A 14,545-nucleotide genomic window follows, 5' to 3' on the forward strand; every position below is an offset into this window, starting at 1 on the left:
AATGTCTTAAATATTTAAGCCTTTTGTTATGGCAAGCCTACGTTAAGGAATAAAAATGTGCTTAACAAATCGCATAATAAGTTGCAGACTCATTCCATGTTCAATAATAGTGGTTGACATGATTATGGAGTAACTACCCCATCTCTGTACCCCACACATACAGATAATTCTAAGGGCCCTCAATCGAGTAGTGAATTACAAGCACAGATTCAAAGGAGGTTGTTCAATGCCTCGCAAAAAAAAAAGCAAACGCTGAATATCCCTTTGAGCATTAAGTTATTAATTAGGCTCTGGATGGTGCATCATTACACCCAGTCAGTTACTCCACAATACTAACCTAACTGACAGAGTGAATAGAAGGAAGCCTGGACAGAATAAAAATATTAGAAAACATGCATCCTGTTTGCAATAAAGTAATACTGCAAAAAAATGTAGCAAAGAAATTCACTTTTTGTCCTAAATACAAAGCATTACATTAGGGGCAAATCCAATTACCACTTCGTATTTTCAAGCATGGTGGTGGCTGCATCACGTTATGGGTATGCTTGTCATTGGCAAGGACTGTGGAGTTTTTGGGGGATAAAAATAAGAGGAATACAGCTATAAGCAAAGGGAAAATTCTAGAGGAAAACTTGGTTCAGTCTGCTTTCCAACAGACACTGGGAGACAAATTCACCTATTAACAGGACAATACCTCAAACACAAGGCCAAATCTATACTAGAGTTACCAAGACATCATTGAATGCTTCTGTGGCCTAGTTACAGTTTTGACTTAAATCGTCTTGAAAATCTATGGCAAGACTTTAAAATGGTTGTCTAGCAATGATCAACTACACACTTGACAGAGATTGAAGAATTTGAAAAAGAATAATGGGCAATCCAGATGTGAAAAGCTCTTAGAAACTTACCCAAAAAGCCGATGTAGAAGCAACTTTGGCGGTGATTACAAAGTATTGACTCAGGGGTGTGAATACTTATGTAAATGAGATATTTATGTATTTTATTTGAAATAAATGTGATACATTTTTAAAAAACATTTTTTCACTGTCATTATGCGATATTGTGTGTAGATGGGCGAGAAAATCTATTTTAAATTCAGGCTGTAACAGAATGTGGAATAAGTCAAGGGGAATGAATACTTTCTGAAGGCACTGTATATATAATATAAAATGAAACAGCAACACTTGTGATTTGAAGTGTAACGACCTTGCCAGTGATTGATTGCTCAGGGCAAGGTGATAACTGCTATAGACCTCTCCCAATGTGTGATATGGTGAGGTTTCCTGTATGATGTCATTGTTGTCTCCAGTTTTAAAAGTTATATTCTGCTTAGTGACCAGGCTGGAAAAACAGGGTTGGGGTCAATTCTGTTTAAATTCCTGTCCAGTCCAGGAAGCACACTTTTTTTTTTTACTATTAATTTAAAAAAGCCTCATAGAAAATGACTGACTTTCAAAAACACAACTCAAATGTCACCCAAAAAAAGGTACAAACAAAAAACGTATCATGTCAGAATAAAATTCACCATATAAAGCTGATTATTACATTCGGTACATTTTTAAATATTCAAATCTTAAAATTGACATTCTTAAGTTTTGTTGACGATGTTGAGGGAAGCAGCGAGGGAGGCAGAAAATGCAACCATAGCGTGGTCTTATCTGGTCACTACTGAACCACTGCTATGCACGGAGCAACACTTAAATACTGAACAGTAACTAACATAAAAAAATTGGCGTTTTTGCTGAGAAACTTGGGACCAGTAAGCTTTCACATTGTAATACCAGTCTGGGTTTAATAATGCAAGTCAAAAGGATATTATGATACAACTCCTGTGGATAATTTACTGCATTCTAGAGTGTTGCAAGGGTCAGGCACATCAATTCCGAGCCCCAACCGATATTTGACATCAGGACAGATTTTTCTCCACAACCCGAACCAACCACATAGAATTGTTCTGAGAGCCGATCCATGACCCGCCAAAAAAAGTATATATATTTAAATTGTTTTTATGACTCCAGAGTAGGAGGGTAATAGGTGTTCCCCTTCCCTGTATTAATTTGTCTGCATGTCTATTCAAGATTTGGATAGAAGAATGCCATGAATTAAGAACGATAATAAGCCTCTCTTATAAATCACAATACAGCACGTTGACAACTCAAATCGCTTTTAAAAAGAGCCTTCCAATTAGCCTTCTTAACTAATGAAAGCCTATAGCCGACATAAAACAATACCTTTACATTCAATATTGTTTAATTGAAACAAACAATTCCCAGAATCGAATAGGCTATAAGGCTGCAAAAATTGGCTACTCAAACTTTTATCAGCCACACAGGTTTAAACTTTATATAGCCTGTGCAAGGTTAATTAATGTAATAATGAACTGATAATAAACAGAATTATCGTAAACAAACACCTGCTTGCACTTTTGCTGTGTATCCATCTACCGGGTTGTTGTCTCTAAAACGGGGATTTCACTGTTTCCACGATGGTGTATATTCAACCATCATAACAGGAGAAATAAAAATAAAGGTTAAGTTAACAATTTTCGCATGTGCTACGAGTCAGGGAAAATAAACTTGGCAACATGGCGGAAGGGAACATGGCGGAATGGTACATAAGCTCTGCATGTGGACAAATTAGGAATGTTTCTCAGCACCACACAAATAATGGAGAGTTCCCATCTCCACTCTCTCACTGCTTGGCTGGTAACCTAGGCCTAGGCTGTCTGCCTCACCACTCACATAATGGTATTCACAACATAATTCAACAAGCGTACAACAAAAAAATATGGTATTTTCATTTAGAACGTTTTTGACCGGAAATATAGTTGTTCTGATTTTGTGAAGAGTCATAATAGAAATACTAGGATTTGAGGGACATCCGCTCAACAACTTATGACACCACAGTGAGTCATTGAGGAAGCAAGTTATGGCGAACTGTTAGAGCACTAACTATCTTTTCCTTCTATCAGCCTTAAATTATAAATAAATTCAACCAAAATAAAATAATCCAGGCCTAAACTTCCTGTTAAAATCTGAAATGCTAATCTCAAAACGCACGGTGGCCTCAAAAACGCCTGCTGATATGGAAGTGAGAAGGGGGAGAGAGGTTTGAAAAAGGTTTCTCCCCGCCAGGCCTGGATGGACGCTCGCCGGAATAGACAGTACTGAGAGAACTGGGGATGGGGTGGAGGTCGCTGGAGCTTGTTAAAAAGCATAGTAAAAATCTTTGACAGTTACACTGTTAAAGTAAACACATTCAGGCAGTAGAGGGAGAGGTATTCTCCTCCCCCCTTTGGAACGAGGTCGATTTGGCACTGCTGTAACTATCTGTCCCTCTCCTGCAGTCTGTCAGTCTACATCTGTCTGTCAGACCTTCGGTCCTCCTCTTCCATACCACTCATGCGTTCATTCGATGCTCGCTGGTTTCAAAATGGTAAACACGGTTGTCCGATTGTCCGCTCACTGGCGTTCGATCCATGCCCGTCCCTCCTGGCTGTGTCAGACAGGAGCCTCTGGGTGAGAAGGCACATACAGAGGGGAGAACAAGTATTTGATAACCTGCAAAATCGGCAGTGTATCCTACTCACAAAGCATGTAGAGGTCTGTAATTTTTATCATAGGTACACTTCAACTGTGAGAGATGGAATCTAAAACAAAAATCCCGAAAATCACATTGTATGATTTTTAAGTAATTAATTTGCATTTTATTGCATGACATAAGTATTTGATACATCAGAAAAGCAGAACTTAATATTTGGTACAGAAACCTTTGTTTGCAATTACAGAGATCATACGTTTCCTGTAGTTCTTGACCAGGTTTGCACACACTGCAGCAGGGATTTTGGCCCACTCCTCCATACAGACCTTCTCCAGATCCTTCAGGTTTCGCGGCTGTCGCTGGGCAATACGGACTTTCAGCTCCCTCCAAAGATTTTCTATTGGGTTCAGGTCTGGAGACTGGCTAGGCCACTCCAGGACCTTGAGATGCTTCTTATGGAGCCACTCCTTAGTTGCACTGGCTGTGTGTTTCGGGTCATTGTCATGCTGTAATTCCCAGCCATGACCCATCTTCAATGCTCTTACTGAGGGAAGGAGGTTGTTGGCCAAGATCTCGCGATACATGGCCCCATCCATCCTCCCCTCAATACGGTGCAGTCGTCCTGTCCCCTTTGCAGAAAAGCATCCCCAAAGAATGATGTTTCCACCTCCATGCTTCACGGTTGGGGTTGTACTCATCCTTCTTCTTCCTCCAAACACGGCGAGTGGAGATTAGACCAAAAAGCTCTATTTTTGTCTCATCAGACCACATGACCTTCTCTCATTCCTCCTCTGGATCATCCAGATGGTCATTGGCAAACTTCAGACGGGCCTGGACATGCGCTGGCTTGAGCAGGGGGACCTTGCATGCGCTGCAGGATTTTAATCCATGACGGCGTAGTGTGTTACTAATGGTTTTCTTTGAGACTGTGGTCCCAGCTCTCTTCAGGTCATTGACCAGGTCCTGCCATGTAGTTCTGGGCTGATCCCTCACCTTCCTCATGATCATTGATGCCCCAAGAGGTGAGATCTTGAATGGAGCCCCAGACCGAGGGTGATTGACTGTCATCTTGAACTTCTTCCATTTTCTAATAATTGCGCCAACAGTTGTTGCCTTCTCACCAAGCTGCTTGCCTATTGTCCTGTAGCCCATCCCAGCTTTGTGCAGGTCTACAATTTTATCCCTGATGTCCTTACACAGCTCTCTGGTCTTGGTCATTGTGGAGAGGTTGGAGTCTGTTTGATTGAGTGTGTGGACAAGTGTCTTTTATACAGGTAACGAGTTCAAACAGGTGCAGTTAACACAGGTAATGAGTGGAGAACAGGAGGGCTTCTTAAAGAAAAACTAACAGGTCTGTGAGAGCCGGAATTCTTACTGGTTGGTAGGTGATCAAATACTTATGTCATGCAATAAAATGCAAATTAATTACTTAAAAATCACACAATGTGATTTTCGGGATTTTTGTTTGTCTCTCACAGTTGAAGTGTACCTATGCTAAAAATTACAGACCTCTACATGCTTTGTAAGTAGGAAAACCTGCAAAATCGGCAGTGTATCAAATACTTGTTCTTCCCACTGTATGTGCGCCTTTCCACCGAGTCATCCGCTTAAATCTCCTCTACATAAAAACTCAGGCAGTGTGCAGACCACCAGGGTCCAGGTTCTAAGGGTCCTCTCCCGCCCCCAACACCCAGGTTCATTCCCAGCATCCTCTGTTCTGTAGTTCTTTTGTGAAAAGGCAAACCCCTTGGATGGTCAGACTCAGATCCCGTTAGTCAGGTCCGTGATGACGTTGGCCTTCACCAGCTTGCGGAGGAACTCCTTCTCCTTGGATATGTTGTGTGTCCAGGACTGTGGGGGTGCAAGGGAACACAATCAGAAACAAGAAGATTGTCAGATGAATGCAGGTCAGGTTCAACGACCCTGTTCTCATCAGCCTAAACTTGAAGGACGTTCCGTGCATTCTATTCTGTTTGCATCATCTCTCTCTGCATCAAAACATTTCACTTGACCTGGTTAAGAGCCTTGCCATAGGCACTTTAGTAAAAGCATGCATTGTTTTTCTGAAAAATGTGCGATAGATTATAGTGTGTGCGCGCGCACGTTTGTGTGTGTGTGTGTGTGTGTGTGTGTGTGTGTGTGTGTGTGTATGGAGCCACACCGCGTTTCCCTCACCATCGTCCAAACCCAGACACTGACGGATCTCACTCACACGGAACCAGGGCTAGGGTTTCAATGCTCTACAGGGAGCATGGCCGGGAAAACCCATTTGAGCGGTAACACCGGTGTGTGTATTCAGGCCTTGCTATCTGATTCAGGCTGAAAGTCCAGGGATGAAGAGATAGTTCAGAAAGTAGATATGGAAGCAACCTCCCTCTTGCTTTAACATCTTTGCATCCACATAACACACACATACAAATGGTGTGTACAGCCATGCTGCACAGTGTGGTATTCTACATTCACTCCTGTACGACCCCTTTACACTAAGCTAGAGAAAGTTGAAAAACACCCCAAAGTGCACCTTGATCCATCTCGTGTCTACGGTGGGTAACGCTGTTTGAAGGAGGGGACTAGTTCACGTCAGACAGTGAGTAAGGATACTACTGCATCTCATCACCCCCTCAGAGGTGACCTCAGCACATTACCACCAGCGGAAGGACATGAGGGAGCGGTAGTCTTTTAGTGTTCCAATGACGATAGACCTACTAGATGATGTTTCCATTGATTGCATTGCTCAACATGGCAAATGTCAGGAGTTCACTGGGAGTTTAGAGAAAGGTTATCATTCTGAGCTCATAGTTCCTACGTCAGCTCCCCTCTGTGACATCTGTAATAACAGAACACTGATGCAGTATGTAGTGGAGGATTAAAACGCTCCTTCTTGGTGTAATTGATTTGGTCATAGTTCAAAGGGAGGAGGAGGGATGCGAGAGACAATCAAAAGACACAGATAATGGAATAATACTCTCGTCAGTCTAACAGGTCTAGTGGGGAGCCAATGTAGTCTCCGCTCTCTCATCTGCACTCTCCTGAAAACACAGGATCGGGGAAAGCAATACGGTGGATTTGTGCACTGACAATGCGTTTTCGCCCTTCCAGTTCTTTCACATTGACTTAGCGTAGACAAGGAGAGGACAAGCCACTCGAAGACTACTGAGATGCACCCATTTCCAGTTGATATGAATGCAACAAAAACACGCACCTCTTTGATGGCAGACATCTTGACCGTTTCGTAGTAGTGCAAGGGTGCGTGAGGCATGTTCATGTCATAACCGAAGCCGGCCACCGCCACCTCATCACAGTTATGCAGCGCCATTGTTATGGCGACGGTCCCCAGGGTTGGAATGTTCTGGAGAAGGAAAAGCACAGAGGTGGCCATTAGTGGTGCACGGGTCAGCTGTTTGTTCACCTGCACCCGCCTGCAATCGTTAATAACCCATCTGCAAACGCCTGAATATGTGATGAAGTGAAAATCTGAGGCCCGCACGCGACCCCCAAATATAGTAAATATAGTCAGAGACGGAGGAATGATTTTGTGACAGGGGATGCAGGATTTTCTTTGCCTTATTTACATATGTTTCTGCTTAGAATTTCTGTCATTTGTTAGTCAAATTGTCTATAATTAAATACATGCAGCTTCTCTTCTGTCAGTATACATTAACCTAGAAGACTAAATAAACCCTTGCTCACCAGAATGTCATAAATTATAGAATGAATGCTTCAATCTAGTTCACATCAGTAAAGTAATGTCATCCCTGATTCTGTCGCGGACCAAAGACATTTAGGGACCGGGGAAAAAGAAAAATGGGAAACATTTTCAGTGCCAAATTTCCAAATGACATCAGTTTGACCAGTTGTAAGGAAATACAAAAGCTGTGAAAACAACCCAACATGTTTCTGATAGGATTTCAGTTCTGCTTGGTTGCATATTTTATGTATTTGTATTTATTATGGATCCCCATAAGCTGCTGCCAAGGCAGCAGGTACTCTTCCTGGGGTCCGGCAAAATTAAGGCAGTTATACAATTTTATAAACATTAATTACAGAATTCACAACACACTAAGTGAGTGTCCTCAAGCCCATACTCCACTACCAAATATCTACAACACAAAATCCATGTGTACATGTGTTTAGTGCCTATGTTTGTGTTGCTTCACAGTCCCCGCTGTTTAATAAGGTGTATTTTTATCTGTTTTTTAAAATCTGATTCTACTGCTTGCATCAGTTACCTGATTATGTGGAATAGAGTTCCATGTAGTCATGGCTCTATGTAGTACTGTGCGCCTCCCATAGTCTGGTCTGGACTTGGGGACTGTGAAGAGACCTCCGGTGGCATGTCTTGTGGGGTATGCATGGGTGTCTGTGTGCTAGTGATGTGTGTGCTAGCTGTGTGCTAGTCGTTTAAAAACAGACAGCTCTGTGATTTCAACATGTCTATAGCACTCACAGTAGTGATGAAGTCAATCTCTCCTCTACTTTGAGCCAGGAGAGATTGACATGCATATTATTAATGGTTTGCTCTCTGTGTACATCCAAGGGCTAGCTGTGCTGCCCTGTTCTGAGCCAATTGTAATTTTATTCGGAGCCAAATGTAATCTTTGTAGCACCAGACCACACGACTGAACAGTAGTCCAGGTGCGACAAATCTAGAGCCTGTAGGACCTGCCTTGTTGATAGTGCTGTTAAGAAGGTAGAGAAGCACTTTATTATGGACAGACTTCTCCCCATCTTAGCTACTGTTGTATGTTTAGACCATGACAGTATACAATCCAGGGTTACTCCAAGCAGTTTAGTCACCTCAACTTGCTCAATTTCCACATTATTTATTACAAGATTTAGTTGAGGTTTAGGGTTTAGTGAATAATTTGTCCCAAATACAATGCTTTTAGTTTTTGAAATATTTAGGACTAACTTATTCCTTGCCACCCATTCTGAAACTAACTGCAGCTCTTTGTTAAGTGTTGCAGTCATTTCAGTTTCTGTAGTAGCTGACGTGTAGTGTTGAGTCATCCACATACATAGAAACACTGGCTTTACTCAAATGTCGTTAGTAAGGCTTGAAAAAAGTAAGGTCCTGTGTGGCTCAGTTGGTAGAGCATGGTGTTTGCAACGCCAGGGTTGTGAGTTCGATTCCCACGGGGGACCAGTACGCGGGAAAAAAAATGTATGAAATGTATGTATTCACGACTGTAAGTCTCTCTGGATTAGAGCGTCTGCTAAATGACTAAAATGTCAAATGTAAGGAGCCTAGACAACTGCCCTGGGAAATTCCTGATTCTACCTGGATTATGTTGTAGAGGCTTCCATTAAAGAACACCCGCTGTGTTCTGTTAGACAGGTAAGTCGTCATCCACAATATAGCACTGAAGTCTAACAGCCCCCCCAATCTTTTTATTATCAATTTCTGTGCTGTGCTTGTTAAATGTCCTTCCCCTATAAGCGTGCTGAAAGTCTGTTGTAAATGTGTTTACTGTAAAATAGCACTGTATCTGGTCAAACATAATTTTTTCCAAACTTTACCAAGGGTTGGTAACAGGCTGATAGGTCGCTATTTGAGCCAGTAAAGGGGGTTTACTATTCTCAGGTAGCATAATTACTTTTTCTTCCCTCCAGGCTTAAGGGCACACACTTTCTAGTAGGCTTAAATTGAAGATATGGCAAATAGGAGTGGCAATATTGTCCGCTATTATCCTCAGTAATTTTCCATCCAAGTTGTCAGACCCCGGTGGCTTGTCATTGTTGATAGACAACAATGTTGTTTTCACCTCTTCCACACTCACTTTACGGAATTCAAAATTACAATTGTCTTTCACAATTTAGTCAGATATACTTGGATGTGTAGTGTCAGCGTTTGTTGCTGGCATGTCATGCCTAAATTTGCTAATCTTGCCAATTAAAAAATAAATAAAGTAGTTGGCAATATCAGTCGGTTTTGTAATGAATGAGCCATCTGATTCAATGAATGATGGAGCTGAGTTCACCTTTTTCCCAAAATGTAAATGAAGGTTGTCCAAAGCTTTTTACTATCATTCTTTGTCATTTATCTTTGGTTCATAGTATAGTTTATTTTAATTCAGTTGTGCAGCCAGATCTATTTGCCATTCCTTTTGCCTCATCCCTATCAACCATACAATTTTCAATTCCTCATCAATCCACAGGGATTTAACAGTTGATAGTCATTTTCTGAATGGGTGCATGCTTATTAGTAACTGGGATAAGCAATTTCATAAAATGTGTCAAGTGCAACATCTGTTTTCTCCTCATTATACACCACGGATTATACACAAACACATTCTTTACATCAACAACATAGGAATCACTACACAACTTATTGTATGACATTTTATACCACTATATTAGGCCCAGCCTTTGGAACTTTGGTTTTCCTAGATATGCCTACTATATTGTGATCACTATATCCGATGGATCTGCAGCATTAGTAAAGATGTGATCAATACATGTTGATGATTTCACTCCTGTGCTGTTTAACTACCCTGGTTGGTTGACTGATAACCTGAACCACTGGTTATAGTTTGAAGCTTTTTCTTGAGTGGGCAGCTTGATGAAAGCCAGAGGTTTTAATACAATCTGGTCCTCCTTTTCTATTTTCAAATCTCCATTTCTTATTTAATTAAACTCAGGCATTGTCCTTTTTACCTTAGTGGATTGATGCTAACTTTTCTGCCTGTTCCAAAAAGCGTTTGGTGATTGGCGTGTAGGCTATTTGGCTCGCGTAAAGTTAGGCCCTAAAGCTTAAGCACTAATGACCGATAGCCTAAAACGAAAAACCTCAATGTAGCCTATAGATATAAATTGCACAAGAATTTATACATACAGTTTTAGTCAGAAGTTCACATACACCTTAGCCAAATACATTTAAACTAATTTTTTTTCACAATTCCTGACATTTAATCCTAATAAAAACACCCTGTCTAAAGTCAGTTAAGATCACCACTTTATTTTAAGAATGTGAAATGTCAGAATAATAGTAGAGAGAATGATTTATTTCAGCTTTTGTTTCTTTCATCACATTCCCAGTGGGTCAGAAGTTTACATACACTCAATTAGTATTTGGTAGCATTGCCTTTAAATTGTTTAACTTGGGTCAAACATTTCGGGTAGCCTTCCACAAGCTTCCCACAATAAGTTGGGTGAATTTTGGCCCATTCCTCCTGACAGAGCTGGTGTAACTGAGTCAGGTTTGTAGGCCTCCTTGCTCGCACATGCTTTTTCAGTTCTGCCCACACATTTTCTATAGGATGAGGTCAGGGCTTTGTGATGGCCACTCCAATACCTTGACTTTGTTGTCCTAAGGACTATTTTGCCACAACTTTGGAAGTATGCTTGGGGTCATTGTCGATTTGGAAGACCCATTTGCGACCAAGCTTTAACTTCCTGACTGATGTCTTGAGATGTTGCTTCAATATATCCACATAATATTCCACCCTCATGATGCCATCTATTTTGTGAAGTGCACCAGTCCCTCCTGCAGCAAAACACCCCCACAACATGATGCTGCCACCCCTGTGCTTCACAGTTGGGGATGGTATTCTTCAGCTTGCAAGCATCCCCCTTTTTCCTCCAAACATAATGATGTTCATTATGGCCAAACAGTTCTATTTTTGTTTCATCAGACCAGAGGACATTTCTCCAAAAAGTACCATCTTTGTCCCCATGTGCAGTTGCAAACCTTAGTCTGTCGGTTTTGGAGCAGTGGCTTCTTCCTTGCTGAGCGGCGTTTCAGGTTATGTCGATGTAGGACTCGTTTTACTGTGGATATAGATACTTCTGTACCCTATTCCTCCAGCATCTTCACAAGGTGCTTTGCTGTTGTTCTGGGATTGATTTGCACTTTTCGCACCAAAGTACGTCCCTTTCTAGGAGACAGAACGTGTCGCCTTCCTGAGCGGTATGACGGCTGCGTGGTCCCATGGTGTTTATACTTGCATACTATTGTTTGTACAGATGAACGTGGTACCTTCAGGCGTTTAGAAATTGCTCCCAAGGATGAACCAGACTTCTTTTTATTTTCCAATGATGTCAAGCAAAGAGGCAGAGTTTGAAGTTAGGCCTTGAAATACATCCACAGGTACACCTCCAATTGACTCAAATTATGTAAATTAGCCTGTCAGAAACTTCTAAAGCCAAGACATTTTCTGGAAATGTCTAAGTTGTTTAAAAGGCACAGTCAACTTAGTGTAGGTAAACTTCTGACCCACTGGAATTGTGATACAGTGAATAAGTGAAATAATCTGTCTGTAAACAATTGTTGGAAAAATTACTTGTGTCATGCACAAAGTAGATGTCCTAACCGACTTGCCAAAACTATAGTTTGTTGACAAGAAATTTGTGGAGTGGTTGAAAAACAAGTTTTAATGACTCCAACCTAAGTATATGTAGACTTCAACTGTATATACACATAATTAATTTTTGATGTATTGTTTTTTCTTTATTCAACCCGGCCGCCACCCACACGGCCATTATCCACACAATATTTCATGACCCTAAACCCACCCGCCCAGCAGATATACCGTAAATTCCGGACTATAAGCCGCAACTTTTTTCCCAGGCTTTGAACCTCGCGGCTTAAACAATGACGCGGCTAATATATGGATTTTTCCCGCTTTCAAATGTTTTTTTTAAAAAAAAAACTACATTCTGTGACGTGCTCAGTTTTTTGGCGGCATGAAGCTTTCATTAGACCAATGAAATTGACGAACGGGTTAAGGTCAAACAACTTTTTTGTTTACTGTTTAGATTAAATCGAGCGCTCTCACACTTCCCATCATTCTGATTACAGTAGTCATTTTGTCACCCTCATCATGGCAAAGACACGGAGAAATGCATATGATGCAGCTTTCAAGTTGAAAGCAATTGATCTGGCTGTTGGAAAAGGAAATAGAGCTGCTGCACGGGAGCTTGGTCTTAATGAGTCGATGATAAGACGTTGGAAACGGCAGCGTGAGGAATTGACTCAGTGCAAAAAGACAACTAAAGCTTACTGCAAATGTTTTATTTTTTTGTTACAAGCCGTGTTTCATTAAAGCCTATTTATTTTTGTTACAAGCCGTGTTTCATTAAAGCCTGTGTAAAGTGCATTTGTTTCAATGTACCGGTAGGCACCTGCGGCTTATAGACATGTGCGGCTTATTTATGTTCAAAATAATACTTAAAAAAAAAAAATTCAGTCGGTGTGGCTTATATTCAGGTGCGCTTAATAGTCCGGAAATTACGGTAACCGTGGGGACTGTGGGTTATGAGTCGCCTCACTAGTGGCCATGTCACTTTTTTATAGTGTGTCGTATCTTATGTTGGGGTGCAATATAGGAAAAAAAGCATTATTAGAAGGTGAGATGAGAGTTTGTCGTCAACAAGCCAACACCCTTTCCACTAAGAGCAGTAGGTTTATTTTATTTATTTATTTCACCTTTATTTAACCAGGTAGGCAAGTTGAGAAAAAGTTCTCATTTACAATTGCGACCTGGCCAAGATAAAGCAAAGCAGTTCGACAACATACAAAAACACAGAGTTACACATGGAGTAAAGCAAAATACAATCAATGATACAGTAGAAAAATAAGACTATATACAATGTGAGCAAATGATGTGAGATAAGGGAGTTAAAGGCAAAAAAGGCCATGGTGGCAGAGTAAATACAGTATAGCAAGTAAAACACTGGAATGGTATATTTGTTATTTGAAGAAAGTTCAAAGTTAAAATATAAATAATATGGTGCAAAGGAGCAAAATAAATAAAATAAATAAATACAGTAGGGAAGAGGTAGTAGTTTGGGCTAAATTATAGATGGGCTATGTACAGGTGCAGTGCTCTGTGAGCTGCTCTGACAGCTGGTGCTTAAAGCTAGTGAGGGAGATAAGTGTTTCCAGTTTCAGAGATTTTTGTAGTTCGTTCCAGTCATTGGCAGCAGAGAACTGGAAGGAGAGACGACCAAAGGAGGAGTTGGCTTTAGGGGTGACCAGAGAGATATACCTGCTGGAGCGCGTGCTACAGGTGGGTGCTGCTATGGTGACCAGTGAGCGGAGATAAGGGGGGACTTTACCTAGCAGGGTCTTGTAGATGACCTGGAGCCAATGTGTTTGGCGATGATTATGAAGCGAAGGCCAGCCAACGAGAGCGTACAGGTCGCAGTGGTGGGTAGTATATGGGGCTTTGGTGACAAAACGGATGGCACTGTGATAGACTGCATCCAGCTTGTTGAGTAGGGTATTGGAGGCTATTTTGTAAATGACATCGCCGAAGTCGAGGATTGGTAGGATGGTCAGTTTTACGAGGGTATGTTTGGCAGCATGAGTGAAGGATGCTTTGTTGCGAAATAGGAAACCAATTCTAGATTTAACTTTGGATTGGAGATGTTTGATGTGAGTCTGGAAGGAGAGTTTACAGTCTAACCAGACACCTAGGTATTTGTAGTTGTCCACAAATTCTAAGACAGAACCGTCCAGAGAAGTGATGCTGGACAGGCGGGCAGGTGCAGGCAGCGATCGGTTGAAGAGCATGCATTTAGTTTTACTTGTATTTAGGAGCAGTTGGAGACCACGGAAGGAGAGTTGTATGGCAGGTAGTACAAGCAAGCATTGGAAATCAAATCAAAACCGAAAATGCCTATATGAACCGTTGTATTCTCCTCTTCCTTTAAATCTGCAATCTTGTTCCTAGTCTGTGACTGGTCTGGCACCACCCTCCTTTCCCACTCCCCGTTGCTCATGGCTTTGTTCTGGGCCAGAGTTGTTAACTTGTCCTGATCTGAACATGATCAACAATTTGCTCAAAAGAGCCGCCCCCCCAATGTCACAGTAGTTTGAGAGGGCAGACCTCCACTTCCTCAAAGCCTAGGGGTACATGGGGAGGACGATTGGAGGGGATGAGGCCCCCTCTACATCATCAGCTTGATTTGGAGCCCTAGGGCAGGTGTAACTTAGGGTCCCCCCCTGCTGCGTGAGCCCGCAAACACACACAAGTACTAATCAGGGTCAAGAAAGGTGGGC

General features: G+C 41.6%; 1 protein-coding gene across 8 annotated transcripts in view; it reads right to left on the reverse strand.

The window, feature by feature from the left end:
* Positions 1-4,788: 4,788 nt before the first annotated feature.
* The window catches only part of LOC106568969 (CMP-N-acetylneuraminate-beta-1,4-galactoside alpha-2,3-sialyltransferase), an 88,807-nt gene continuing 79,050 nt past the window's right edge, over positions 4,789-14,545 (reverse strand). For 6 of the 8 annotated variants that reach the window (XM_045693887.1, XM_045693886.1, XM_045693892.1 and 3 more), the window contains 2 exons: positions 6,743-6,889; positions 4,792-5,391 (listed from right to left, as the gene is read on the reverse strand). In XM_045693887.1, the coding sequence (XP_045549843.1) occupies positions 5,302-5,391; positions 6,743-6,889 (237 nt within the window). In that variant the 3' untranslated portion in view covers positions 4,792-5,301. Of the gene's footprint in view, positions 5,392-6,742; positions 6,890-14,545 lie in introns of all 8 variants that reach the window. The other 2 variants (XM_045693888.1, XM_045693893.1) reach the window with 2 other exon arrangements.

This window comes from Salmo salar, chromosome ssa14 (genome assembly GCF_905237065.1).
Source record: "Salmo salar chromosome ssa14, Ssal_v3.1, whole genome shotgun sequence".
In the NCBI taxonomy this organism is placed as follows: Eukaryota; Metazoa; Chordata; class Actinopteri; order Salmoniformes; family Salmonidae; genus Salmo; species Salmo salar.